General features: G+C 33.3%; 1 protein-coding gene across 4 annotated transcripts in view; it reads right to left on the bottom strand.

Annotated features, from left to right (window-relative positions):
- Positions 1-12590, bottom strand: part of LOC114328063 (serine/arginine repetitive matrix protein 1) — a 404720-nt gene that overhangs the window by 175568 nt on the left and 216562 nt on the right. For 2 of the 4 annotated variants that reach the window (XM_050656312.1, XM_050656313.1), the window contains exon 3: positions 5926-5962. In XM_050656312.1, coding sequence (XP_050512269.1) covers positions 5926-5962 — 37 coding nt within the window. Of the gene's footprint in view, positions 1-5925; positions 6211-12590 lie in introns of those variants that run through there. The other 2 variants (XM_050656311.1, XM_028276811.2) reach the window with 2 other exon arrangements.

The raw sequence follows: 12590 nt of genomic DNA, 5'->3' as shown, positions 1-12590 counted from the left end.
TTAACTCGTTCCAATGTTTTTGTTCAAATCACTGTCAATGGGGCTGTCTCAAAGGTATCCATTTTATTCTGCAATGTCTTGGCTTCATTTTTAATTGCTAATTTTTCGTCTCTGTTATTGCTTAACTGGAAAAAATAGGTTTGATGGATCTCTAGTTTTTATTTAAAGCATTTACAGCGCCAAAAATTTCTACAAGTTTTGATTTTATTACTTCCAAGAACTCATTGCAAATTTGGTGAGACAAATAACTAACTGAATCCTTTCATTTATTCGCATTCCGTTTTAAATGCTCAGCTAAGAAGTAGTCAAATTTAGCCAAGTATACAATTTCCTTTATGACGACTCGTTAAATCATCATTGGATCAACGGAAAGCTAGTGCTTGAGAAGCAAGTAATTTAGCAGTGACAACAACTCTTCTTAGGACGTCTATCCAATAGTCAGCTTCGCGTTCTACTTGCTCTTTCAATGCAGGGTCTATAACTCAAATTATTGATGATCTTGTTATTAATGTAACCATAGAGTTCAGATGAAATTTACTTTCTTCGTAAGATTTGAACAAACTATTCAAATGTTTCTAGTGGGCCAATCCAAAATCAGTTAAACTATTTTTTCAATTGAAAATAATTTGCACGGATAACAATAAACAGCTTTAGCACTTGGTTAGTTTGCCTCTATAAAAGTTGCTTTCATTTAATCTGGTATAACAAGCTTTGTCTTCTTATAGATACATTTTTTTACAATGTTCTAAGGAATCAATTTAAGGAATCTAAGGTTTAAAAGTTCATAGTTTTTGTAAAGTCATCAGTCTTAAAATCAGGCCATTTCGAAATCGTAGGTATTTTGTCATCGTTTTTTCTATTTTGGAAAATATGTAGATTATTTAGCGGACTGTACATTTTTATTTATAAAAGGAACGGGTCCTTATGGGCCCATAGGCACCCGCCCAAGCGCCCAGTGCATAAACCGGCACTGCATGGTATCATCGACATATATATGTATCGGTTTTAGAACGTCTTTCGACGTTGTCCGATGCCTAACTTCCACGTCCTTCTATCATCCCATTGGCCATCTCTAATATCCCTTGCACTCATTGCTTTGGTTACCCCTTCTTTCCATGTCTTTTTGGGTCTTCCTCGTTTTTTGCGGTTTGGTGGTACCCACTGCATGATCTTTTTGGGCAATCTTGTGTCTTCCATTCTTTGAGCATGACCATACCAAATCAACTATTTCCTCTCAATGTCTGTTGTTAAGTAGCCATCTATTCCAATTCGTCGTCTTACTTCCTCATTTCGAACTCTTTCCCTACGGGATATACCTAACGATCTTCTAAACACATCCATTTCTACAGCTTCTAATTTTTTTCTGTTGTTCTCGGTTATTCTCCAAGTTTCTGCTCCGTAAAGTAGGCTGCTTTTAATAAGTGTTTCATAGATATTGTATTTTCGCTGTATTCCTATTTCGGAGCTCCAAAGTATTCCATTTAGGCAGCCAATTGTTCTTCTAGCTTGTGTTACCCTTTTCTTTATATCCTCATCGTCTTTTCCCGTTCTATCGAATATTACTCCCAGGTACGTGTATTCACTACAGGATGTGATTTGTTCATTATCCTCTAGTTCGATATTGGATAACTCAGCTCCTATGGGTAGGTATTTAGTTTTTTCCACATTAATTTCCAAGCCCCACTGTTCATATTCCTCCTTTAGTATTCTTGCCATATACTGTAGGTCGTCTTTATCATTAGCTATGATCACTTGGTCACTTGGTCATCAGCAAATTGTAAGGTATATAAACAAACCTCTCCGAGGTCTATACCCATACCGTGGCATTTACGTTTCCACTGGTTTAGTACTTTCGACATTAAAACCTTAAATCTGTACATCAAAAAGTGTCATTAATGGAATTTCAGAGAAAATAATATTGAAACTATTGGAACAAAATACTGAAGTGGATACAACATGGTTATTAATAAAGACAGAAATAGAGAAAAATCTAAAAGAAATTCGGATATCAACCAGTTACAAAAAGAAATAATGGACGACGGAAGAAATTTTAGATTTGATGGAAAAAAAGACGTCAATATAAAAACAAAGCCAGATACAAAAAAGTGGATAAACAAATAAAACACAAAACTAAGCAATCGAACGAAGAATGGTTAAAATAACACTACACTGAGATAGAATTCAATAGACGACGCTAATATAGAAGTAGTAGAATAGCTCACATACTTGGGTGTACAGATAACTGAGAATGGCAGCCAGGCAGAAGAAATACGGAAACGGATAATGTTTACTAACAAAGCATACTTCTCTCTGTCGCAGGTATTTGGATCCAAAGACATCCATAGGGAAGTAAAGTTTAAAATATATTAAAAACCATCATACGGCCAATAGCAACATTTGGTGTAGAAACATGGATCATGACTGAGAAGACAATAAGCCTTTAATAGGGCTTTTCATTCACAGTCATTTGTTTCGAGCTTCTGTCATATGTGGTATAATCCGTGTATATTAATATTATACACAGGTTATACAACATATGACAGAAGCTCGAAACAAATAACAATCGATGAAAAGCCCTGTGGCGACACGCTTCAATTACTATTTTACTATTTTTTTAATTGCTACTTTTAAATATTAACTTTCCTTTCTAAACGAAATAATATTGGTTGTTTAAAATTCACATGTGTTTCGTTCCTAATATACAAACCATATGCAGAGAAGGGCCTGTTAAGTTTTAAGAAACGAAATATATCCCTATTCAGGTAAAATGCCTTTGCAGTTTTTAAACACCAGATCTTATAAATTGTCGCCTGTCTGGCCATATGGTAGAACCACATAATGACAGATTAGTGTTTGTGGTCTAGTTCAAAGAGTCACAGCGGGCACTTTTAGTCACAGCCCTATACTTTTTAAAGAAAGATATGAAAGAGAATACTGAGACCCATTTGCGACAATTGTATATGGAGAATAAGGTTCAACTCTTAGCAGTTATACCAATATTACAGAGAACCCTCTATGGCAAATTACGCAAAAATACAAAGATTGCGGGGGGTAGGTCAGTTTATAAGAATGGATAACGACAGAACCTAGTAGAACACCGAGTAGAACGCTTAGCGGAACTATGGTGGGACGTCGGCCAGTAGGAAGGCCAAGAAATAGCGGGATAAACGAAGTGAGAACCGATGTTGAAGAGATATCAAGGGTGGACAACTGGAGGAGAGTAGTCAGAAACAGAGATACTTGGAGGCGGATGCTGGGGGAGGCCCGGGCCCGACTTGGGCTGTAGCGCCAAAGGAGAGAGAGGTAGAAGAATACCAGAAAGGACATGATTGTTTTAAAACATACAAAAAAATTAATGAATTAACTCACAATAATAGAAAAGAAAAACCGGGAATACTGAAAGATAAAAATGAGAAATTAGTGTTGAATACTAACAAAAAATTAAAGGGAAGGACAGATACATCAATGAGTTGTTCAAAGACAATACAAGAAAACAGATGGAAGTATAAATAGAAGATGGTGTGACTTTAAAGGTATTAGGCAAAATTAAGATCATTGTAATAGTATACAGGATCTTATTTTAATAAAATAAAATAAAAGTATCGTATTCTGTTAATATGGCAGTTAAATGCAGCCATAACAATACAATCACATTATAAATAAATATTAATAATTTTTAACTCATTTTAATACCCAGTTAAAGATCGTGTTGTTACAATAAAACCAAACTCAGACTTAATTTTCTGTTTTGTTTCCTTGTATATACCTAGTATCTATAACTGCAATTAATTGGCTTAATATAATTAATGTAATATTAAGACAGAACTTTCATTAGTCGCAATGAAGAGGTCAATAGTAGCAATAAAATTAATAACAGCAATTAATTTGTGCATGGCTTTTTTAAGCAAACTGGATTAACTAAAGGTAGAGGTGGTAGTAGTATAGAGGTAAGTGGTAAATGGCGAAAGTTTGCCTGATTACTAGGCAACACACATTACTCTTGAAAAAGCATTTAAAATAAAGCGGTATAGTCAAGTCAATGTAGCTAAAATACAGAGTAACTGTATAATTTTCTGAGCCTGCACCGATTTGCACAAAATTTTGGTTATACAAAGTTGTTCAAATGAAAAGGTACGAAATGACACTGTGGGTATAAATGAAGTATTTATTCAAAGTATTCACCATTGGTCTGAGCATAACGATTCCATTGATTAAAGCGCCGAAGGATTCCTTGTTCTCTGCCCCCTCAAGAGTAAAAACTGTTTTATTGAAAGTAACACCAGAAATGAATATGAACGCCAATACTTTTCGACTTATTCGCAAGGCAAAATGTCAATTTTTAACAAACAAAAAACACTTTTTCAAAAGGTTTTGTGCGGATTGTTCAAAAAGTATGCATTTTATCCAAAAGATTATTCTTATAAAAAATGTAGCTTGTAAAAAAATAACGATTAGTTTATCGTTGTAGCTCCAATACAAGCAAAGAAATACACTCTGGGCCAAAAATTAACCGGCCACCTTAAAAATGGGCCATTTTTGATGTCTTATATCTCCTAAACCTGTTGTCCGATTTAAGTGATTTTTGTAATATGTTATAGCCTTATTACTTGACAATATCGTTATAATAATATTGTTGCTAAGCAGGTAAATTTTCATTGTATACCGGGTGTACGAATCAAACTATGTTTTTTTCTTAAAGTTTGCATCACCCTGGGGAAAATTCTAGCATTTGTAGTATACTTAAATTAAAACCTAACTATAGCCTCATGCTTTCTCAACATTTTGTTGTTTGATTGATTTGCTTATGTTGGATAATAAAAAAATTAGGTGCTTTAACAATTAGACATGTTTTTTATCAATACAGGGTGATTTTAAAAAATTTTGGCAAAGTTTAAGGGGTAATTCTGCATGAAAAAATAATGACAGTTTGCTTTATAAACTTATGTCTGCAAATGCTTCGTTTCCAAGATTGGGGATGTTGAAATTTTTCTGACAAACTGACGATTTATTTATTGCTTTAAAACCGGTTGAGATATGCAAATGCAATTTGGTGGGTTTTATGATGTAGTTATTGCATATTTTTTGACATACAATTAAGAATTTAATGTTCACCATTGGCGCGCCTACGGGTAACATGAACCATCATATTACCCGTATGCGCGCCAATGGTGAATATTAAATGCTTAATACTTAATTGTATGCCAAAAAATGTCCAATAACTACGTATTAAAACCCACCAAATTTCATGTGCATGTCTCAACCGGTTTTAAAGGAATAAATAAATGGTCAGTTTGTCAGAAAAACTTCAACACTCCTTATCTCGGAAACGAAGCATTTGCGGACATAAGTTTATAAAGCAAACTTTCATTATTTTTTCACGCAGAATTACCCCAAAACTTGGCCAAAATTTTTTAAAAACACCCTGTATTGATAAAAAAACATGTCTAGTTGTTAAAGCACCTAACTTTTTTATTATCCAACATAAGCGAATTAATCAAACAACAGAATGTTAAGAAAGCATGAGGTTATAGTTAGGTTTTAATTTCAGTATTCTACACATGCTAGAATATACCACAGGGTGATGCAAACTTTAAGAAAAAAACACAGTTTGATTCGTACACCCGGTATACAATGAAGATTTACATTTTTAGCAAAAATATTGTTATAACCATATTATCAATAAATAAGGCTATAACATATTAAAAAAATCACTTAAATCGGACAACAAGTTTAGTAGATATAAGACATCAAAAATGGCCAATTTTTAAGGTGGCCGGTTAATTTTGGTCCAGAGTGTAGTTATTGAAAGTTGGTTCTTTTCCGACAAGCAACCGAAGTTGCAGATAGCAGAAAAATAAAATAAGTGACAAAAATAACATTAAAAAAGAAAACTAAACTAGAGAGCATGAAATAAAAAAATCTTACCTTCTTTTGTGGTGGCGATAGTCTCCCCAGGCTCGACCTGTTCAAAAAACAAATTCGGTTTAATAAAAATCCTCGAACTGTACGTTACTTTCTTTTTCGGATAACTCGAATATCGACCGCTCGGGTCTGTCACGAACACTATCACCACCATTCAACATATCACTATCGTCTCAAAAACAGCCTTTTAAACAAAAAATATATGGTGTCAGTCTTTTTGATCATTGTCTATGTCTATGATTTAATATTTATTGTCTTTTTTGGTTTTTTAGTACAAAGTTCATCAGGCTGTAAAGGTAATACGTGATAAAAATGTGTAGGAAATGTATAAACTAATAAAAATTATTCTAAAGAACTTTATAAAATTAGAATATATATTAAGAACAAATTAGAACTAGATAATTTGAGTATTCACAAGTCCTCCCTGATAAGTGGCAAACCACGAAATACGTATAGGATAAAGACTCAAATTGAAAAAAAAAATGCAATAGTATACGCGAGATTACATAGTTTGCAATGGAGTGCAAAAGGGCTATTTTACCATAAAAGAAGATGCCGGATACTTCAAATCTGCGACTGCGTCAGGGTCGTATTTAAAATAGGTATCTGCCGAGTGGTGTATTTACGGACAACTCAATCTATTAAGTTGTGACACATAGGTATATTGGACATCTTGATACATATTTTGTTTTAGTTATGTCCTTTTTCTGAATTCTGAACATTTTCAAAGTCAAAAGCATGGTTATTGTCTATAGCAGTGTTTTTCAATTCTTTTGATTTTGCGACCAATTTACAGGTTGAAATATTCTGGCGACCCGATGGTGTCATAGCAAGCCAAAGAAATAATTTAATTAAAAACTACATAAGTTAGGTAATAATTTGTTCCTATTTTGGTACATTTATCTTTTATTCACGCGGGCCAAAAATTAAAGAACAGCCAACATTTTGCTTTGCAATTTGACAAATTTACAGGTGTTTCCGACTATGCACAGTTTGCAGTATTTGTGAGCTTTGAAGCAGATGACAATATCATGGAAGAAATCTTATTTTTCAAAGCACTTCCTGCAAACACTACTGGCCAGTATTTGTACGATATGTTTTTAGGAAGCACTTGCAACTACAATGTTGATTGGGAAAAATATATCGCTATTTCTAGAGATGACGTTGAAGCTATCAATGGCAAAAATAGCGGGCTCATTACAAAATAAAATCGATAATGCCAAACGTATCCTAGACACACTGAATTCTTCATTGACAGGCTCTAAGGTAGTACTTTCTGATATAAATAACGTGCTCAAGGAGCCAATAAAAATTGTAAATTCTATCAAACATAAAGCTTTGCAATCCCGGCTATTCAGAACCGTTTGTGAAGATATGGACTCGCCTTGTCAAAATCTCCTTTATCACACATAGGTCAGTTGGCTATCTAAAAGAAAGGTATTGATAAGAGTTCTGGAACTGAGAGCTGAAATTGTTAATTTTCTTACAAGATGCAAAATCTAAATATGCTTACGGTTTTTCTGACCCTATTGGCTGTTGAAATTAGCATTTTGGCAGATCTTTTTAATCACCTTAACAATTTGAACAAGAACCTTCAAGGAAGAGAAGACAATATTTGAACAGCTAAAGATAACGTAAAATCACTTCACGCAAAACTTCGTTTGTGGTCAACCTCTCTGCAAAACAAAATGTCTGTCTTTTCCATGTGTTTAGAAGATTGATGAAGATAATGCAACAAAACAAAGTTTTGAAGTATCGGCTCACATTACTTGGATTATACAGAGCTTGCATAATTTGCAAGAGCAACTTTTGACATACTCTCCAGAGTTGCACTCTGAAGCTGACAATAGGCGTAGATGGATTCTAAACTCTTTGTTGGAAACATCAGTAGATCTGACTGATGTCAACAAAAAAATGAAAGAATGTCTTCAAGATTTAGCTGCTGATGGCATGCTTAAGATAGAATTTTATTCGCAAAGTGTCGACGTATTTTGGATAAAAATAAACACCAATATCCAGAGCTGACAAGGGAAGCTTTTAAATTTTTAGTGCAATTCGCAACTTCATAATAACGGACCATAAAAAGGGACCATTTTGAGACCCTACGTTAAAGAAGTTACTCTGTAGGTATGATATCGGTACATCGGATGGAAGGAAGCTAAATCTACATGAAAAGAAGAGGATGGAAGCCAACTGTAAAAAACTGAAACAGAGGAAACAAGAGCATAAAAGAGAAAAACCAAGTAGATATACTTAACAGAGTATCTAAAATGTTCACTTGAAGAGGCACTTAATACTGCAAATAAGATGATTGTGAATTATAATAGTTTGTGTAGTAATCTAGAATCGGTATTAAACAACAGTGGGAAATGGATAAAAATGAATACAATAGAGATGAAGCAGAATTAATGAAATGGAAGAAGGGAAGTGGTATGTATATAAAACAGGAAAATGAACTTTCACCATAACTCTCCAATTTAGCTCTGGAACACATAATTAGAAATACAAGAATCGAAGAACCAGTTACAGTATTCTGTCGAGGACCAAACTTACTGTTGGCATTGCCAGACGATATCGAGTAATAGGAAACCCCACATTAAAGATAAAGTAGACTTTCTTCAGGGTCAAGAAGGAACCAGGGAGTATGGGCTCTTAAACAATGAAAACAAAACTAAAATTCATATGAGTCGCAATACCGAAACAGAGATAGAATCGGACAGAACATCGTGTCAATGAATTTAAGTATCTTGGAATAACAATAACTGAAGACAATAACGGATCACAGGAAATAAACAATAGGATACAAGCCGGTAACAGATGTCTTTATGCCCTTCAAAACCTTATAAAATCGAAACAACTAACAAGACATACAAACATACAACTGTATAAAACAATCATACGATCCATTGTGATATATGGTAGCAAAGTGTGGATGATAACAAAGGCAAACGAAGCCTCTGGTGTGAAAATCTCTATATGAAGCCTTCCATGAAGAATATTTAGTATCACTATGTTCTGACAATGCCACAAGGGCGTACGATAATATAATAATAACTATCTTCTAGTAATCAATTGAATACCTAAGTGCAAGAAGGGGGTATGTCACATTTTCTAAAATTTTGAGTTTCCCAGTGAATGAAGGTGGTATGTAACTTCACTATCATATTATTATGATACTTATTCTGTACCTCTAAAAAGAGATATTCTAGTGGATGAAGGTGGTATGTAACATATAAAATACGATTCATGAATGGAAGAGGGAGGTATGAAATATTTCTCGTTTTTTTTAAGGTTTAAGTTGTTTATAACTCGAAAACGATTAACTTTAGAGAAAAATTACAAAAGTCATTGTTTGTTTCCAATGATCAAAAGAACTCAAAATAGTGTCTACCCGGGCCGAAAAAATTGACTTTTATAATTTGTTTAAATTTTTTTTAAATGAATGTAGCAATAACTCCGAAATTATGGCATTTAAAGGAATTCAAAACGAAAAAAATATATAGGGTATTCCATTTGAAATAAGAATGTTCATTAGATTTCCAGAAAAACGGAAGATCTGACAACAATGTAATTACCACCATAATATCGTCCGCATTAGAAAACCCTTACTAACCAAAATCCATAAAAATTCGTGCAAGCCGTTTCCGAGATAATTGAGGCTTTCCATACATAAAACTCACTCTGTATAATATACTCCATTTAATAATACAAGGCAAGGTAGACGGAAGAAGAAGGGCCAGGTTGAAAAAGACCGTCAAGGCATAGAAACATGTGAGAATGGTTTAACAGATCCTCTGCATCCCTTTTCCGAACTGCAATCAACAAAATTACTATATCCAATTTGACAGCCAACGCTCAATAATCGAACACGGCACATGAAGAAGAATATTTTGTGTTCAATTACATACATTTCTGTAAATCTGGTTATAGAGTAATATTTCATGCAACATACCCCCTTCGTCCATTCAGATAAAGGATAGTTATACAAATTAAAATTAATGGAAGAAGGTGGTATGTACAGTTTTTATTTATTTTGTATATGTACAGAAAAAATACTAAAAATAAAAACAAATTATCAACATTATAAGTTAAGAAATGCTTATAGCAATATAAATAAAGCCAAATAACACAAACAATATTTTCATGATAAAAGTAGAGGATTAAAAACTTTAACTGCCCATATGTCAAAAGGTAGGCTTTGCAACATACTCCTTTCTTCCACTTAGATCTTCAATTAGTAATTATAAGAAATTGCTACGTTATACGTAAATTTCAAAACAAAACTTTATATTGAGCATTTCACTGTCACAGAAACCACCAGCAATTCTCAATAGCTCCACGTCGCTTTGAAGCCAACCCACAGTAGCCGTAACTCACGTTTAACTATAATAAGGTTAGTACGAACAGTGCGGCAAATAAACCACTATTGTCCTCTAGGTACCAGCAATTGTAATTCTGGTACTAAACGACACAGGAAATCTTTATTTGGTACAAAATTTACATCTTGATTTGGTATGAAAGAAAATACTATGGTATCAGATATGAATCTGCATGTATTACGAACGGTTGTTATTTTCGTCGCTGACAGGTCCGTACTTTTGGACTGTGTGCGTGTATGTAGTGGTATTTAGACTAATTTCCCAGGCAACCAAGTGACGTCAATAACGTCGAGGAAACGTCAGTTTTTGGTTGAATATATACACGTGTTTGAACATTACGTCGTATAAACGTCTTTTGTAGGTGATTTTAAATAGGTAAGATTAATGACGTTAAAATATGTTTAAAAACACGTTTTCATTTCAGACAGCCCAAGTCTGACGTCACAAAAATGGGAGGAGCTTAAAGAGTTAATACTTATAATGTTAATGTTGTATATTGAAATGACTCCAAACTTCATTTATTGTTTAGGTGCTTTGTCTGCTAAAATAAGACTTTTGGTGTTTTGGTGTTTATTTTCTGTTAATGAACTAATTATTATATGTTGTTCACGATTCTTTTTGATTTAATGGACAACGTTACGTTAAATTAAGATATTATGCTGGATAATTTGTTAATAAATTATTTATTAGTTTATATGCTGTTTCAGTTTTGACACAGTAAGTATACCTGTATAAAAAGTTAAAATTTGATAATGTTGCATTGATGGTATTTGTAATTTTATCGTATTTCTATGCATTTTTTTATAAAGTCTTACATTTCATTTTTACTTTTAGACTATAAGCTAAATTTAAAGCAGTTAAATGAAAAATTGCAATACCAATAATGCCCATACGAATAATTATTATTGTGTATTTTTAAATCCATAAAATGAAAAATAATCTAAAAAAACGACATAAAAACTACGTTTTTGATATCACGTATCTAAAACGTGATAAAAATGACGTCAGTTATGGTGGAACATATTCACGTGACATTCGACGTCTAAAAAATGTGACAAACTGACGTGGTTTGGTGATAATTATGACGTCTTTTCAACGCTTGTAAACGTTATTTGGTTGCCTGTGTTAGTCGATATTTTTGATATGTGCTAAGTGATGTGAGACAGAAATTTACTGCTCAACTGAGAATTTAATCAAGACAGATTCTAAAAGTACTAATAGGGAAATTCCTGATCTTCGTTGAGGCCACATAGTCTAAGAGCTAGTGAACCCTCCGACTAACGGTCGTCCTGTAAGGCTAAAAATTTTTCTAGTGATAATTCATAGCACACCAAGGCTAAAAACCATGACCTGGCAGGCCTCAGCGGTGCACGTGTATCTACCAGGTGAATCGAAAAGTGCAAATTTAGGGGGTAAAATAAACTTTCTCCTGTAAGGATTAAATTTAAGTATGTGTTTGAGTAAGTCATTTAGAAGAAATGTGTACAATGACAGGCGATTCTGAAGAGCATAAGACCTTGCCAGGCGAGAGGAAAGATTGAGGGTTTTTCCTAAAAGTATTCTTTTTGCATCGAACAAATTTTTTTTAGGTTTTTTGAATCATTTCAAACAGAAAACGTCTTTAGTGATTTTTCTCTTAAGTTGATAGTTTTTGTTATATGAGCGATTGAAAATTTTGAAAATTGAGAAATCGGACATTTTTAACCCTAAATCGGACATTTATCTAATAATTTCAATGTTACCAAGGTACGTGGATATTCTTTAAACATTGATTGATGAAATCCCGAAGAGTTTTTTGCAATAAAATAACGAAAACCCCTTTGTTTTTTTAATTGCTAATCAAGCGTGTGCGACACTGTAGTATAAGTGAGGACGTTTGAGTTTGCATAAATTCATTATCTCGAGAATGGGCAAATTTCAAGAGAAATCCTCAAACAGGTCGATTTTTATTTTTGAATTAGGACTTTTTGGCATATATATAATACTAGTGACGTCATCCATCTGGGCGTGATGACGTAATCGATGATTATTTTAAATAAGAGTAGGGGTTGTGTGATAGCTCATTTGAAAGGTTATTTAATTCTCTATTCAGTAATATAAACATTAACATAATTATTTATACAGGGTGTACAAAAAAATTTTTCTTCTATTTGTCAAATTTAATCAAAGTTAATTTAATAAAAAAAAATTTTTGTACACCCTGTATAAATAATTATGTTAATGTTTATATTAGTGAATAGAAAATTCAATAACTTTTCAAATGAGCTATCACACAACCCCTACTCTCAT

Source organism: Diabrotica virgifera, chromosome 7 (genome assembly GCF_917563875.1).
Source record: "Diabrotica virgifera virgifera chromosome 7, PGI_DIABVI_V3a".
Lineage (NCBI taxonomy): Eukaryota > Metazoa > Arthropoda > Insecta > Coleoptera > Chrysomelidae > Diabrotica > Diabrotica virgifera.
The sequence above is the reverse complement of the archived record's forward strand: the minus strand, read 5'-3'. Positions and strand labels throughout refer to the sequence as shown.